At 45.0% G+C, this 15,667-nt stretch overlaps 1 protein-coding gene across 2 annotated transcripts in view; it reads left to right on the forward strand.

The window, feature by feature from the left end:
* The first annotated feature begins 2,000 nt into the window (after positions 1–2,000).
* immp2l (inner mitochondrial membrane peptidase subunit 2) overlaps positions 2,001–15,667 on the forward strand; it is a 240,086-nt gene continuing 226,419 nt past the window's right edge. Inside the window, exons 1-3 of one of the 2 annotated variants that reach the window (XM_033037396.1) lie at positions 2,001–2,036; positions 3,294–3,431; positions 9,595–9,698. In XM_033037396.1, the coding sequence (XP_032893287.1) occupies positions 3,297–3,431; positions 9,595–9,698 (239 nt within the window). In that variant the 5' untranslated portion in view covers positions 2,001–2,036; positions 3,294–3,296. Of the gene's footprint in view, positions 2,037–2,382; positions 2,435–3,293; positions 3,432–9,594; positions 9,699–15,667 lie in introns of those variants that run through there. The other variant, XM_033037395.1, reaches the window with a different exon arrangement.

Here is a 15,667-nt window from a genome sequence, read left to right on the forward strand (position 1 = left end):
CTGGAAGATCAAAGGTACACAAAAATGCTGAGAAACTCAGCGGGTGCAGCAGCATCTATGGAGTGAAGGAAATAGGTGACGTTTCGGGCCGAAACCCTTCTTCAGACTGATGGGGGGTGGGGGGGAGAAGGAAGGAAAAAGGGAGGAGGAGGAGCCCGAGGGCAGGGGGATGGGAGGAGACAGCTCGAGGGTTAAGGAAGGGGAGGAGACAGCAAGGGCTAGCAAAATTGGGAGAATTCAATGTTCATGTCACCCGGACGCAAGCAACCCAGGCGGAATATGAAGTGCTGTTCCTCCAATTTCCGGTGTTGCTCACTTTGGCAATGGAGGAGACCCAGGACAGAGAGGTCAGATTGGGAATGGGAGGGGGAGTTGAAGTGCTGAGCCACCGGGAGTTCAGGTAGGTTATTGCGGACTGAGCGGAGGTGTTCGGCGAAACGATCGCCCAACCTCCGCTTAGTCTCACCGATGTAAATCAGCTGACATCTAGAGCAGCGGATGCAGTAGATGAGGTTGGAGGAGATACAGGTGAACCTTTGTCGCACCTGGAACGACTGCTTGGGTCCTTGAATGGAGTCGAGGGGGGAGGTGAAGGGACAGGTGTTGCATTTCTTGCGATTGCAACAGAAAGTGCCCGGGGAGGGGGTGGTACGGGAGGGAAGGGAAGAATTGACAAGGGAGTTGCGGAGGGAGCGGTCTTTGCGGAAGGCAGACATGGGGGGAGATGGGAAGATGTGGCGAGTGGCGGGGTCCACGTTGGAGGTGGCAGAAATGGCGGAGGATTATTTGTTGTATTTGCCGGCTGGTGGGGTGAAAGGTGAGGACTAGGGGGACTCTGCCCTTGTTGCGTGTGCGGGGATGGGGAGAGAGAGCAGTGTTACGGGGTATGGATGAGACCCTGGTGCGAGCCTCATCTATGGTGGCGGAGGGGAATCCCCGTTCCCTGAAGAACGAGGACATTTCCGATGCCCTGGTATGAAATGTCTCATCCTGGGAACAGATGCGGCGTAGGCGGAGGAATTGGGAGTAGGGGATGGAGTCTTTACAGGGGGCAGGGTGGGAAGACGTGTAGTCCAGATAGCCATGCGAGTCAGTGGGTTTGTAGTGTATGTCGGTCAGAAGTCTGTCCCCTGCGATGGAGATGGTGAGGTCAAGGAATGGTAGGGAAGTGTCGGAAATGGTCCAGGTGTATTGGAGTGCCGGATGGAAGTTGGTGGTGAAGTGGATGAAGTCAGTCAGTTGTGTGTGGGTGCAGGAGGTGGCCCCAAAGCAGTCGTCAATGTAACGGAGGTAGAGGTTGGGGATGGGGCCCTGGTACGTATTGAACAAGGATTGTTCAACGTACCCGACAAAGAGGCAGGCGTAGGTGGGGCCCATGCGTGTGCCCATAGCTTGCGTCCGGATGGCATTAACATTGAATTCTCCCAATTTTGCTAGCCCTTGCTGTCTCCTCCCCTTCCTTAACCCTCTAGCTGTCTCCTCCCACCCTCCCATCCGCCCGCCCTCGGGCTCCTCCTCCTCCTCCCCTTTTTCCTTCCTTCTCCCCCCCCCCCACCCCCCATCAGACTGAAGAAGGGTTTCGGCCCGAAACGTCGCCTATTGCCTTCGCTCCATAGATGCTGCTGCACCCACTGAGTTTCTCCAGCAATTTTGTGTACGGAAACTGGCCCTTTGGCCGGACATGTCCCACCTGCCCGCGTCTGTCCCGCCCACCGCACCAGCCCCGCCTCCCGCGTCTGCCCCGCCCCCCGCGTCTGCCCCGCCCCCCGCGCCTGCCCCGCCCCCCGCGTCTGCCCCGCCCCCCGCGTCTGCCCCGCCCACTCGTCTGCCCCGCCCACCGCACCAGCCCCGCCCACCGCACCAGCCCCGCCCCCGCGCCTGCCCCGCCCCCCGCACACGTGTATCCATCCGCGCACCTGCGGGGGGCGGGGCTGGTAACGTGTCGGGCGCAGAAGTCGGTTCTGGGGGCGGGGTCACGCGTTGACGTCACGGCGGCGGAGCGGCGGGAAGTGACGTCACGGGGCGGCGGCCGCACGGTAACTGTCGGGGGGAGGGGCGTCTCCTCACTCCTTCACCTTCACCCCCCCACCCTCATACCCCCCACCCCTGCTACCCCACCCCCACCACCCTCACACTTCCTTCACTCACCCCCCCCACCCTTCACCCCGTTCATCCCCCCATCATCCCCCCCTCCTACCGCCCTCACACCCCAACCCCCCCACTCACCCCCCCCTGCTACCCCCTCACTCCCTCTTCACCCTCACACTCCCCCTCCCTCATACCCCCCCCCCTTGCTACCCCCCCTCATACCCTCACTCTCCACCCCCCCTCACTAACTCCTCCCCCCCCTCACTAACTCCTCCCCCCCCCCCCCCCGCAGAGATGCATCCAAATGGAAACAACATCAATATTTCAAAGGGCCAACATTCAAACAGTTTGTATAAAAGCAACAAAATAGATAAATAAAGATTGCACTTTTACCAAGCACGAGTCGGCCGGTTGATTAGCTGAGCTCTGGAATTCATGAATTTAGGATAAATTAAATGCTTTGCCTATGGACTATGATTTATTTTTGGAAGAATGATTGTCAAATAGTGATAAAGGTTGTATGGTGGTGAAATAGCAGTGATGAAGACAGACAGGATGAATGGGACTGATTTAATGAAGAGAGAGATAACTGAAGGGCAGGAAGAACGGGAAACTTAAGCATTGTGTCGAGTGACTCATGAAGGAGTAAATGATAGTTCTCAGATCGGTAAATTACTGTGATTAATGTTCCATCGACACCTCTGAGTGCTGCAAAGTGTTGAATCTTGAGAGGACCAGGAGGGTGCTCCAGGTGTCAGGTTGGAAGGAGGATAGTGGGGCAGTTGCAGTGTGGCCTGGACAAGGCAGGGACATCAGGGTAGTGTTGAGAGTGAAGGGCTTTGGATTTTTTGAGAACACAATGGTAGGCATCAGGAATAGTAAGGGGATTGTAGAGAGGGGTTTGAGAGGGGTTATGGTGTGTGGGAATGGTGGAGCAAAGTGAATGCAAAGAGAAGTTCATTTCAAGACATATTTGCCCTTACTGTTTATTGATGTGACCCGGTACTAGACAGTAATTAATTTCTGGTTGGTGATTTTACATTTCTTCATTATGACGCCTTCACTTCTAATTGACCTTCTCAGTATTATTGTGATATTTGGCTGCTTATATTCTAATGCTCATGGTTGCGTCTGTGCCCTGATGAGCAGGAGACGGAGATGACTTGCGATGATACTGTGACTGCTGTGTAATTCTGTCTCTTCAGATCATGGGACGTGGAGCTAGTTTTGGCAAGCGCTACCTCAAGGCTTTTGTGAGCGGTTTCTTTGTTGCTGTTCCAGTCACTGTGACATTCCTGGACCGTGTGGCCTACATTGCGAGAGTGGAAGGTGCGTCAATGCAGGTACAGTGCACTATATTGTTGATGCAACAAGGATAAGGAAGCAGTTACTAGTTAATGAAATGCTGATATTTGTCTTGTATAATCACATATTATCAATCCACTCCCTAGTACACATTGTACTGGCAGTTTAGTACACAGCAGTACACATATAAACACTCAATTCCTGAAAGCAAAGTGTGCTCTGTCATTCAGTTCCTTCTGTCACATAGAAATCACTTGACTAGTTTCCAGTTTTTGCTCATTGTATCTTTACCAGACATCCAGCGCTTAGACAAGTAACTGCAATAGAGGAGCTGAAGGCAATAAAGAGGGGACACAAGGAACTGCAGGTGGTGGAATCATGAACAGGAGTGCTGTAGGAACTCAGCTGGTCAGGCAGCACATATGGGGGAAATGTACAGGTGATGTTCTGGGTCAGACTGAAGAATGGTCCAGACCAGAAATGTCTTCAGTCCATTTCCTCCACAATTCCTCCAGCACTTTGTGTTTTTGTTTGTGGAAAGGAATAAGATCTCTGCTCCTGCTGTCAACTAGCTATTTAAATTCTGAAATGTGAGATAAAGATTGATATTTGATTAATATTCCATCAAATATTTTGTATATACTATACCCATTTGTTTTGGTAGACAATTTTGTAGCATATTTTATCAATCCTATGACGATGGAGATTGCTGTGATATTTTTACCTAGAATTTTCAGAGAGCAGTGAACTGCCCAGAGTTATTGCTGCCTACACACTGTCCAGCTCCCAGAATAAATGGTTGGCACCTCCATCCTTGGCACCAACTCAATGTATTGGGCATTGGGAATGTAGTGGAAGGGAGAGGATAAGAGTTGGTGCAGCAAAGCTGCCCCACAAAATGCCGAGCAAAACTTCAAATGTGACTAACATTCAGAATCACTTAAAACAATGTGAAATTATTCCCATTTAGTCCCTCACAGCCATTGCAGTTCATTCAAATCAGTAGATATGTAGTTGCAGGGCCAAATATGTGGAGAAGGAATGTGAAATATTAGGCAAGATAAATCTTGCGAGAGCAGACCTGTCATGGAGCTTCGTGGCATTGGAAATAGACACGTTGTCAAGTTTATCCCAAGCTGAAGCGAAGTTTGTGTGAAGACACACAAGAGATTATTGAAGTAACTGAGGGTGATGAGATGGGAGCAATGTACTGGAGTAGACCAGTGACAGGATAAAGGGCAGGAACTATAGCTCAGCATCAGTTAGTCACTAATTCCTGATTCATATTTTATAGATTACTGTCAATGTTGATCATGTTCTGAATTCTGAACTTTGGATTAAGACCATGGTATCCTTGCTCTGAGAAAAAAATCAATGGGATGTCTACTATGACAAGGAATAAAAGAGTGGCTCTAAGTAGTTTAAATTTCCACCATTTTGGCATTTCCATGATTTAATAGTGAGAGACTGCTCATTCTACTTAACGCAGCCAGGGATAATTCTCAACAATGGTTTAAGGATCAAGAGACTGGCCAATGTTGATGACTATTACCATGCTTGCTTTATATGGTCTACAATCCATTCAGTGTACTCTAACCACTAGCATGAACCAAAGACCGAATGAGACCAATACACCGACGGATATTGATCAGGGCATTTATGGATGGTGACGTTGGTCCCAGCAACTTTGTAAATATCTGAGGGTTGGTGTTGAAACCAGCGAGTGTTTCACAGATGGCTCAAGCAACATTGTGATACAGTCATCTTTACAACATCATACCACGCAGACAAGGTGCCAGACTCCACCATCATATTGAAGATAGACACAAACGCTGGAGTAACTCAGCGAGACAGGCAGCATCTCTGGATAGAAGGAATGGGTGACGTTTTGGATCGAGACCCTTCTTCAGACTGAGTCAGACACAGAGATAGAAACATAGACATAGAAACATAGAAAATAGGTGCAGGAGTAGGCCATTCGGCCCTTTGAGCCTGCACCTCCATTCAATATGATCATGGCTGATCATCCAACTCAGTATCCTGTACCTGCCTTCTCTCCATACCCCCTGATCCCTTTAGCCACAAGGGCCACATCTAACTCCCTCTTAAATATAGCCAATGAACTGGCCTCAACTACCTTCTGTGGCAGAGAATTCCAGAGATTCACCACTCTCTGTGTGAAAAATGTTTTCCTCATCTCGGTCCTAAAAGATATGGAAGTGTAAGGTGTGAGAACGGGATATCAAAAGGTATGCAGATCAAGGGACTAGTGTAAATGGGGCATGTTGGTTGGTGTAGATGGGGCATGTTAGTTGGTGTAGATGGGGCATGTTAGTTGGTGTAGATGGGGCATGTTAGTTGGTGTAGATGGGGCATGTTAGTTGGTGTAGATGGGGCATGTTAGTTGGTGTAGATGGGACATGTTAGTTGGTGTAGATGGGGCATGTTAGTTGGTGTAGATGGGACATGTTAGTTGGTGTAGATGGGGCATGTTAGTTGGTGTAGATGGGGCATGTTAGTTGGTGTAGATGGGGCATGTTAGTTGGTGTAGATGGGGCATGTTAGTTGGTGTAGATGGGGCATGTTAGTTGGTGTAGATGGGGCATGTTAGTTGGTGTAGATGGGGCATGTTAGTTGGTGTAGATGGGGCATGTTAGTTGGTGTGGACAAGTTGTGCCGAAGGGCCTGTTTTCTTTCTGTATGACTCTCGTCTTGTGACCCAGAGCTCATTCATCAGAGACCTACTGTACCTGAAGTCTTCCTTACTTAAGCAACTACTTTGCATTGCATTTAGTTTTTTTGTAAATATTATTCTGCTTCAGAGGAGCTGCGCATCTTATAAAAGATCGTGGATGCTCAGAACTGTAAAGTTTAATAATTTGGTGACCAAAGTTTTCTTATTCTTTATTTGTTCAATTAACAGATTTGATCGATTTGCAAATCCCTTAATATATATCATATTTTGTTCCAATTGATGTTAAATTTCACAATTTCTAATATTTAATTGCCATCGTTAAGCAAAGCATTTTGGGGAATATTTGGTGCCATTGCATCACTTTGCGGGACCTATTGCAGATTATTTTCAAAATGATCATGAGTATAAAATACACCAAAGAATAACAACTGATGGACACAACATGCTTGAGTATCTCAGCCTCTTGTGGGACAGGCAGCATCTCGGGAGAGAAGGAATGGGTTACATTTCTTCAGAAGAAAGGTCTCAACCTGAAAAGTCACCCATTTCTTCTTTCCAGAGACGCTGCCTGTCCTGCTGAGTTACTCCAGCATTTTGTGTCTATCTTAGGTTTAAACCAACATCTGTAGTTTCTTCTTACACTAGAAGTGAACGATGTTCAGACTGTTCTGTAATCTACCTGCATTTGTGCCTCAGGCAACAAGCATGCAGGATATTTGTGACTTGTCACTTGATGCAAGATAATGGAACACCTTGCCGGCAGTATTCCTGGTCAGTTATTCGTATGTCAGCAAATATTGCTGAACCATTTATAAAAATAAAATTGCACCTACAACAATTGCCTTGACAAGTTGATTAATATAGTTTAGTGAACTCTTCAATGCTTTTCAATTATTTGAGTGAAAAATCTTGAAGTTCTCAACAAGGTACACTATAGACTACAAAGATTACAAAAACATGCAATGTATTTTAAAAACTAAAGGAATATGATATCAGGTCAAAGCAGTAAAATCTTGTAAAATGTGATGAACTGTACACAAAGTCACTGCTTTAATGCTGGGAAGCCACGAGGAACTAAGGTGACCGGACCTGGTTAGTTGTAGGTTTGAAGACAATGAAAACCTACTTCAAGGCAGGTCTGTAGCGGTGACTCAAGTAACCGGGGGGGTGGGGGGGGGGGGGTGGGGGGGGAAGGAGCGACAGCATCATGGCCTACCTGACCTTACCTTACCTGACCTGACCTTACCATGGCCTGGTTACTCATCCCTTCCAACCCCATCGTGTCCACTCTCATCTCCACTGCACCTCATCCCACCCATCCATCCACCCAGCTGATCTGCTGCTGAAACTATATATCTAGAACATTCCAACAACAAATAAAAATCAAAAATAAACGACAAATGTCAGAAATCTGAAGCAATAACAGGAAATGCAAGAAACACAGCAGGTCAGGCAGCATCTGTGCAAAGAGACATAGAGTTGCAGTTCCAAAGAGATGATTTATCTTGACCTGCTCTTCACACCATCAACATCACACAAGTCTCTCACGTTGTTGACCTCCCCATGGTGAGCCCTGTCAGGTGAACGACAACAAACAGAGACAGCAGCAGCGCCACAGCTTGGCGCCAACCCGGACGGAGCATGTGCCCTTTTATGGCGGGCACCTACTGATGTCGAACCAGATGGCATCGCCTCTGCTGCCTCAAACGCAAGAAGAAGAAGACTCTCATCAGCCAACTTGATTCACTGTGTTTTATAATGAAATCAGTAGACACAGCAGAGGTTATGGCACCAGGACCAGAGGTTATGGAAGCTGGACTTATGACGATGGCTTCAACGTTACCAATAGTTGAAGTGAATGTCTGATCCAATGTTTGTTGGATAAGATGAATAACTAATTCACTGTGGCAGAGGGATTGAGCAAAGCAGTGTGGTTTGTGATCAGTACACATTGAGCCTGATTATTTTTGGGCCAGCATTATTTTAGACGGAGGGTTTAAGCAAGCATAGAAACGTACGGAGCTCTGGTGTTGAATGCTTTATTTTCTGTTGTGTTTGGAGCAGATACACTCTTTGACTTTGTATTTTCACTGCTGTTTCATTTAATATTGAACCTTCCTTTACCAAAGCTTACTTCAGTTTTACTTAGATTATAACTGTCTTTTAACACGGTAATTGTGTATCCTGTCATCTTGCACAGATTGATAGCAGTACAATCTCAGTGTGGGTGCACCATATGTTGCTTGCAGTGGCGATATGATGGGCACATCTAATCACACTTGTTTAAGATTGCAATTTGTCATAATGTGAATCTCATAAGTTATTTTAAAAAGACTAAGTTTTGTTTAATTACATTTGAATTTTGTAGCTTATGAGATTTGAAATTCAAGGACAGATATGAAATGTCTATGGTACCTTTCAAATATTCAGGTTGCCTCATCACAGTGAAGGAAGTACCAAGTGCAGTTACTTTTCTTATGTAAACAAATGCAACTGCTAATTTGTAATAAAAACATTGTAATTTGTGATTGTTTAATAGTAAAGAGATGACTCGTGGAGAATGTGTGATATTGAATAAGTACTTAGAACATAGCACAGGACCAGGTCCTTTGTTCTACAATGTCTGCGCTGAACATGATGCCAAGATCAACTCTTAACAGCCTGAACGTGATCCATGTCCCTCCACTCCCTGTCTACTCATGTGTTTGTCCAAACGCCTCGTAATGCCATTATCGTATGTGCCTCCACCACCACCCCTGGCAGCGCGTTCCAGGCCCCCACCACCCTCTGCGTACAAAACCCGCCTTGCTCATCTCCTTTAAACGTTGCCCCTTCCGTTTCGAGGCTATGCCCTCTAGTCTGTAACATTTTGAGTGCTGCCCTTGAAGTGTACACATAGACTTTGTGCTCTTATTGTGCATCCAGATTTGAATCCATGATTCGACACAGTTGCAAGTGAAGCCAAACCTGTCCAATAGAATTACAATGGACGTGTTTGAATGGCTGCAATTATGTAGGACAACCTTTTAGATTGGATCTGAGGACAGTTGTCAAATACATTTCTCAGCCATGCAGCCATTCGTAGCATTATGATGGCCATTGGAAAATAGTTGATAAAGGTGATTGGCAGCTTGCCATCACTCTGCAATATTAACTTTAACCAATATCTTTTTGTAAGATATAAAGGAATTACATTTAATAGATTATATATAAACAAACTGGAAAACACAATTTATAGTTATCTCAGATTAATACAAATATGCTTTTGTTTGAATTGCAAGCCCATCAAGTTAGAAAGGACTAATTTTTAAAACGTTGTTCAAGCAGTGTTGAAAATGATACTTTATAAATCTTCTCAACTTCAAGGATGATTAGTTTTCTTTCTACAGGCGATCCCTAGAGGATTAAAATTAACATATTTATATGTTATTTCACACTTATTTTACTAGTTATATTTACATGCGTTACACTTCAATCTTTGACACTTGCACCTTACAACTTCTCAGCCATCATTGAACCCTGCTGGTGGAACGGCATCTGATATCGTGTTGTTAAACCGATGGAGTGTACGTAACTACCAACTACAGCGAGGTGACATCGTATCCCTCGTGTGAGTAACACATTTACTCCTTTAAACTTAGATCTATGTTTTTCACAACTACTTGGCAATTTGGAAAGCAAGAACTGTTTTGTCTTCATTTTGTGATGAAATTTGTTCAACGTACTGGCTCTGCTTATTGTGATTCGTTGTTATGAATATGATAGATTACGCAAACCAACAGCGTTTTTCTCTGCACCAGTGGACGTCAGCTTTGTCAGTAGATTTTCCTGGCAATCTGCTCTTTTGACAACAAAGTAATCATAAAACCGGGAGTGTAAATTTGATATTATTTTATTGTCTTACTTTCATTGTGTAACGCTTGTGACGGGGAGAATGTAATGCAAACTTGGTCTTAGCTTTATTCTAATAAGTTCTCAGCATGAAGGCTTTTGATATCTCTATGTATCAGAGACATTCATTAACATTTTTATGTCATGAATGGTGCAGTGATAGAGTTGCTGCCTCACAGCGCCAGAGATTAGAAATAAAACCCGATTTGATGTGTCAGAAAAAGTGGGGAGGTGGAGAGAACCATGGATAAGGCCAATGAGACTGAGGGACACGAGTAAAGATTGCTCTGTCTGAGCAAGGGGGGCAAGGATTGGTGAGGAGAGGGCGAGAGAAACCTGAGAATGTACCGATAAAGACTGGAAGTGGGGATGTATTGCTGAATCGTCAAGACAAATCAACAGGTGTAGATATGTCCTGTTCCTCCAGCCATGCTGAATATTGGTGGATGAGTGTAGGAGTTGAGATGGACAAGTGGGAGAGGAAGAGAGAATGTTTTACGGTCCCCTATGCAGGCTGAAGGTGTTCTCCAAATCTCCATTCTGTTTCTTCAATGTAGAGGTCAGTGTGAAAAGTAAAAGAAGAATACTAAATTGGAAAAAATAAAAATAAATAGTTCCTTCACTTGGAGTGAGTATTTGCGTAGGAGGGAACTGCAGATGCTAGTTTAAACCGAAGATAGACTCAAAAAGCTGGAGTAACTCAGCGGGACAGGCAGCATCTCTGGAGAGAACAAATGGGTGATGTTTCAGGTCGAGACCCTTCTTCAGACTTCTTCAGTCTCGACCAGAAACATCACCCATTCCTACTCTCCAGAGATGCTGCCTGCCTGCCATGTTACTCCAGCATTTTGTGAGTATTTGGGTCCGTGGGAGGTGCAGGTGTTTCATCTCGTCTGTGGCAAGGTGCCATGAGAGGGTGTGTGGGTGCTGATGGCCAGGGAACAGTGAGTACAACTGGTCAGAATGCTGGGAGGGAGGGAGGGAGGGCATGGTGTGTGTGAACATGTGAAGGTGTGGGGTGGAGGAGCGTGGCAGAGCAGAGAGGTGTGCGCCAGTGCTCTTAAAAGTTGAATATGTTCCTATTCGTGTTCATTTTGACTGTCTTCGGAAGTGCAAATACGGAAAGCCTACATTGTCAATTCATCTGTGATATGGTTGGGAAATGTGAATCTGTCACTGACCTATGAATGTCTGAGTGAAATGTCCATGATGTGTTGTGATGCTTTCTCGTATAAAACTGGAGATGTGAAAAGATTTACAGTCATCTCATAAAACAGCTCAATTTAGCAAGCCGGTGAGTTGTTTTTATCATCTTTAAACTTAATTCTCTTTTGGAGATGATTAGTTAGTTCCATTTATATCTATATAGTGAAGCCCTAACTTTGGACAAATTACCTCCTTTTGTGGCAAAGGAAAGGGTTTGAAGTCTTCTTCTTCTTATCGAGTCCACACACAAGATTAGAAGTTGTTCAGCCAGAGCTGAACACACTTCTTGGCATCTGCACAATGGTGTCTGTCTTGCGCTTCTTGTGCGTCTTGTGCGTGGTGGTGGAAAGATTGGTTGAAACAGGGCCGCGACGTGAACGCTCTTTCCTTGACCCCAGGGTTTGAAGTGATTAAACAATTGTGAAGAAGGCGGAGCATTGCCTCTACTGAGAATCGGCATGTCACCAAATGCCCCATCAAAGGTTCACCGATGTACTGCACAAAGCATCCTGACTGGTTGCATAGTGGCCTGGTCCGGCAATCCCACAAGAGGCTGCACAGAGTGGTGGACTCAGCCCTCCCCTCCATCCAAACCATTGGCATCAGCTGCTGCCACAAGAAGGCGGCATCTATCACCAAGTATCACCACCACCTTCCCACTATCTGCCCACGTGCCCTCTTCTCACTGCTAGCGTGGGGCAGGAGGTACAGAAGCCTCAAGTCCCCCACCACCAGGTTCAGGAACAGCTACTTAAGTTGTCGAGCCCACCTGGACAGCCCTAATTCTACCTGGCAACAGGACATAGTGTACAGCACTACCTTGGACTTGGTTTTAATTGTGTTTTACACTAATGATCACTGAGTTGTGGAATTCATGTGTAATTTATGTATAATTTATATTTTGTTGTGTTGTCTATGTGGCCATGATGTTGCTGCAGGCAAGGTTTTCATTGGCCCTGTAGCTGTGGTGCAGTCGGCAATAGACTTGTCCTGATCTTTATTTGTAGTTCTGTACAAAGATACTCCTCTAGAATCTTTGTTTAAGAAGGAACTGCAGATGCTGGAAAATCGAAGCTAGACAAAAATGCTGGAGAAACTCAGCGGGTGCAGCAGCATCTATGGAGCGAAGGATGAGGATGAGACCCGACCCGAAACGTTGCCTATTTCCTTCACTCCTCGAGAATCTCTTGTTGTGTTTGGGTTAGGTTGAAAGTCTTTGATCAACCACAGGATGGCGCTGTCTGGTCAAGCAACATAGAGTCTGAAGGTACACAAAATTGCTGGGGAAACTCAGCGGGTGCAGCAGCATCTATGGAGCGAAGGAAATAGGCAACGTTTCGGGCCGAAACCCTTCTTCAGACTGAAGAAGGGTTTCGGCCCGAAACGTCGCCTATTTCCTTCGCTCCATAGATGCTGCTGCACCCGCTGAGTTTCCCCAGCAATTTTGTGTACCTTCGATATTCCAGCATCTGCAGTTCCCTTTTGAACACATAGAGTCTGAAACAGGCACAGGAACACTCCTACATTTTGTAATTTAAACTGCAGGGATTGATATTGTCTGATGAGTTCTTTGAATAAAAAATAAATACATTTAGACTTTAGATTATTATGAGGTGCCTGCCTATACGTGGAATATTAAATTCTGGAAGAAATGTTTACAACTATTATTTCTGCTGTTCTTGAAGAGTGATGTAAAGGGGAATAGTCAAGTCAAGTAGCCTTTATTGTCATTCATACCTTGCGGTCTGAATGAAATTTTGTTGCCTTGCAGTCCTACATATAGTAAAAATGACAAAATCACACAATAAACACAAATTAACATCCACCACAGTGAGTTCACCAGGCACCTCCTCACTGTGGTGGAAGGCAAAAGTCTTAAGTCTTTGTCTCATCCCTTCTTCCTTCTTATTTGCCCTCTGCGCCGAGGTGATCCAGAATAATCATCACTTGTATGTTTCAAAAATATTCCACGATTATCTCCGTTTAGTTGAGTCACTGGAACAGTTTACTGCATCATTGTGTGTTTATTAAAAGCATTCTTTTGCAATATTTCAGATTTGTTCTTTTAACTCTCTCCCATCTTTAACCGTGGTAAGTTGTAACTTAGACTTAAATATTATAGTCATTATTTTATACACTGCCACAATATTTGCAAGAGATATTACTGGCTGTTCAGATGATCTCATAGCCTCCACGACTGCCTGCAAACATTAGCGTGGGCAAGGCTGTCAAATATAAACCATAGGGATGGATTACGCTTGTTGTTTTTATAAGTTTTGGTGGAAATTAAAATGTTACTTTTTCCGGAAGTAAAGGTGAATCAATGGTTAGAAATAACTGCGGGAAAAAAAACAATTAGTTACCTGGTCTTGATAACGTTAATTTTGGAAAGTTAATAAAAGATGAAACAGCGGGGTCTTTGTTCAGTCCATTTTGTGTTGGTCACAAGGGCAATGGAGGAAATTCAGCAGATGATATAAGTGGAAAAACTGCTTAAAAGGAAGGCAGCATGAATCGGAGATTGGTGGACATGGTAGAAACTGAAAAAAGACAAATCTTGCTCAGAATAGCTTTTGTCGTGACATACGATACAATAGAATCAAATTTTATTTATCCCAGGATGGCAATTGGTCTGCCAACAGTCATAAGAACACAAGCTACATGAAACATGAAATTAAAGTGATGCGTGCAAAGGAGAGGGGAGGGGGGAAGGGGGGAGGGGAGTCAGTCCATCCCATAACAGAATGGGGAGGAGTTGTACCCCAGGATCAATGTTAGGTCAACTTTATGTATGTGCAGATTGTTTGATTTTTGTCACAGTGAGATTGCATTAGAATTGCAGTGATTGTGGACGCAGCCCAGACCATCACACGAACAAACCCTTCTATTGACTCAAGTTATACCTCACGCTGCCTCGATAAGGCCAGCAGCATAATCAAGGATGAGTTGTACCCTGGCACTCCCTCTTCTCCGCTCTCCCATCGGGCAAAAGATCCCTTGCCTGGGATCGACGCTCCAACCGTCGAGGAGCTCGCAGTCTCGGGTAAACACTGATATCGGGAAGCTCCAAAGTCACAGAAGGTTCGACCAGCCCCGACCCGGGGTCCGATCGCCTGGCGCGGGGGAGCTGAGATCCCCCTAATGCGGGAGCTTGATCGCTCCGAAGCGAAGGGCTCGGCCGCCGGCTATGGGAGCCAAGATCGTCCCGTCAATGGAAGGCTTGAGGCCCCCGACCACGGGAGGACAAAGAAGGGGAGAGATGGAACCTTTTTTGCCTTCCATCACAGTGAGGAATGTGGAGGAGTCACTGTGGTGGATGTTTATGTTAAAATGGGTTTGGGTGTCTTGTTGCTCTTTATTGGCAAATCAAATTCCTCGTATGTTGCAAAACATACTTTGCTAATAAATTACTATTATGATTATGATAAAGTGTGAAAACGCACACCTCCAGGTTCAGGGACAGTTTCTTCCCAGTGGACAAACACATGAGTAGACAGGGAGTGGAGGGACATGGATCACGTTCAGGCTGTGAAGAGTTGATCTTGGCACAGACATTGTAGAACAAAGGACCTGGTCCTGTGCTATGTTCTAAGTACTTATTCAATGTCACACATTCTCCACGAGTCATCTCTTTACTATTAAATAATCACAAATTACAATGTTTTTATTACAAATTAGCAGTTGCATTTGTTTACATAAGAAAAGTAACTGCACTTGGTACTTCCTTCACTGTGATGAGGCAACCTGAATATTTGAAAGGTACCATAGACATTTCATATCTGTCCTTGAATTTCAAATCTCATAAGCTACAAAATTCAAATGTAATTAAACAAAACTTAGTCTTTTTAAAATAACTTATGAGATTCACATTATGACAAATTGCAATCTTAAACAAGTGTGATTAGATGTGCCCATCATAGTCGCCACTGCAAGCAACATATGGTGCACCCACACTGAGCTTTACCTTGCACTAAACGTTATTCCCTTATCATGCATCATGTACCAGTCTGAAGAAGGGTCACAACCCGAAACATCACCTATTCCTTCTCTCCAGAGATGCTGCCTGTCCCGCTGAGTTACTCCAGCTTTTTGTGTCATTCTTCGGTTTAAACCAGCATCTGCAGTTCCTTCCTATTCATGCATCTGTACACTGTAAATGATTGATTGTCATTATGTATTGCCTTTCTGCTGACTGGATAGCACGCAACAAAAGCATTTCACTGTACACGTGACAATAAACTAAACTGAACTGAGCAAACGTAACCCCACTTTTTAAGAAGGGAGGGAGAGAGAAAACGGGGAATTACAGACCAGTTAGTCTAACATCGGTAGTGGGGAAACTACTAGAGTCAGTTATTAAAGATGGGATAGCAGCACATTTGGAAAGTGGTGAAATCATTGGACAAAGTCAGCATGGATTTACAAAAGGTAAATCATGTCTGACGAATCTTATAGAATTTTTCGAGGATGTAACTAGTAGCG

The sequence above is a fragment of the Amblyraja radiata genome, chromosome 19, assembly GCF_010909765.2.
Source record: "Amblyraja radiata isolate CabotCenter1 chromosome 19, sAmbRad1.1.pri, whole genome shotgun sequence".
NCBI lineage: Eukaryota > Metazoa > Chordata > Chondrichthyes > Rajiformes > Rajidae > Amblyraja > Amblyraja radiata.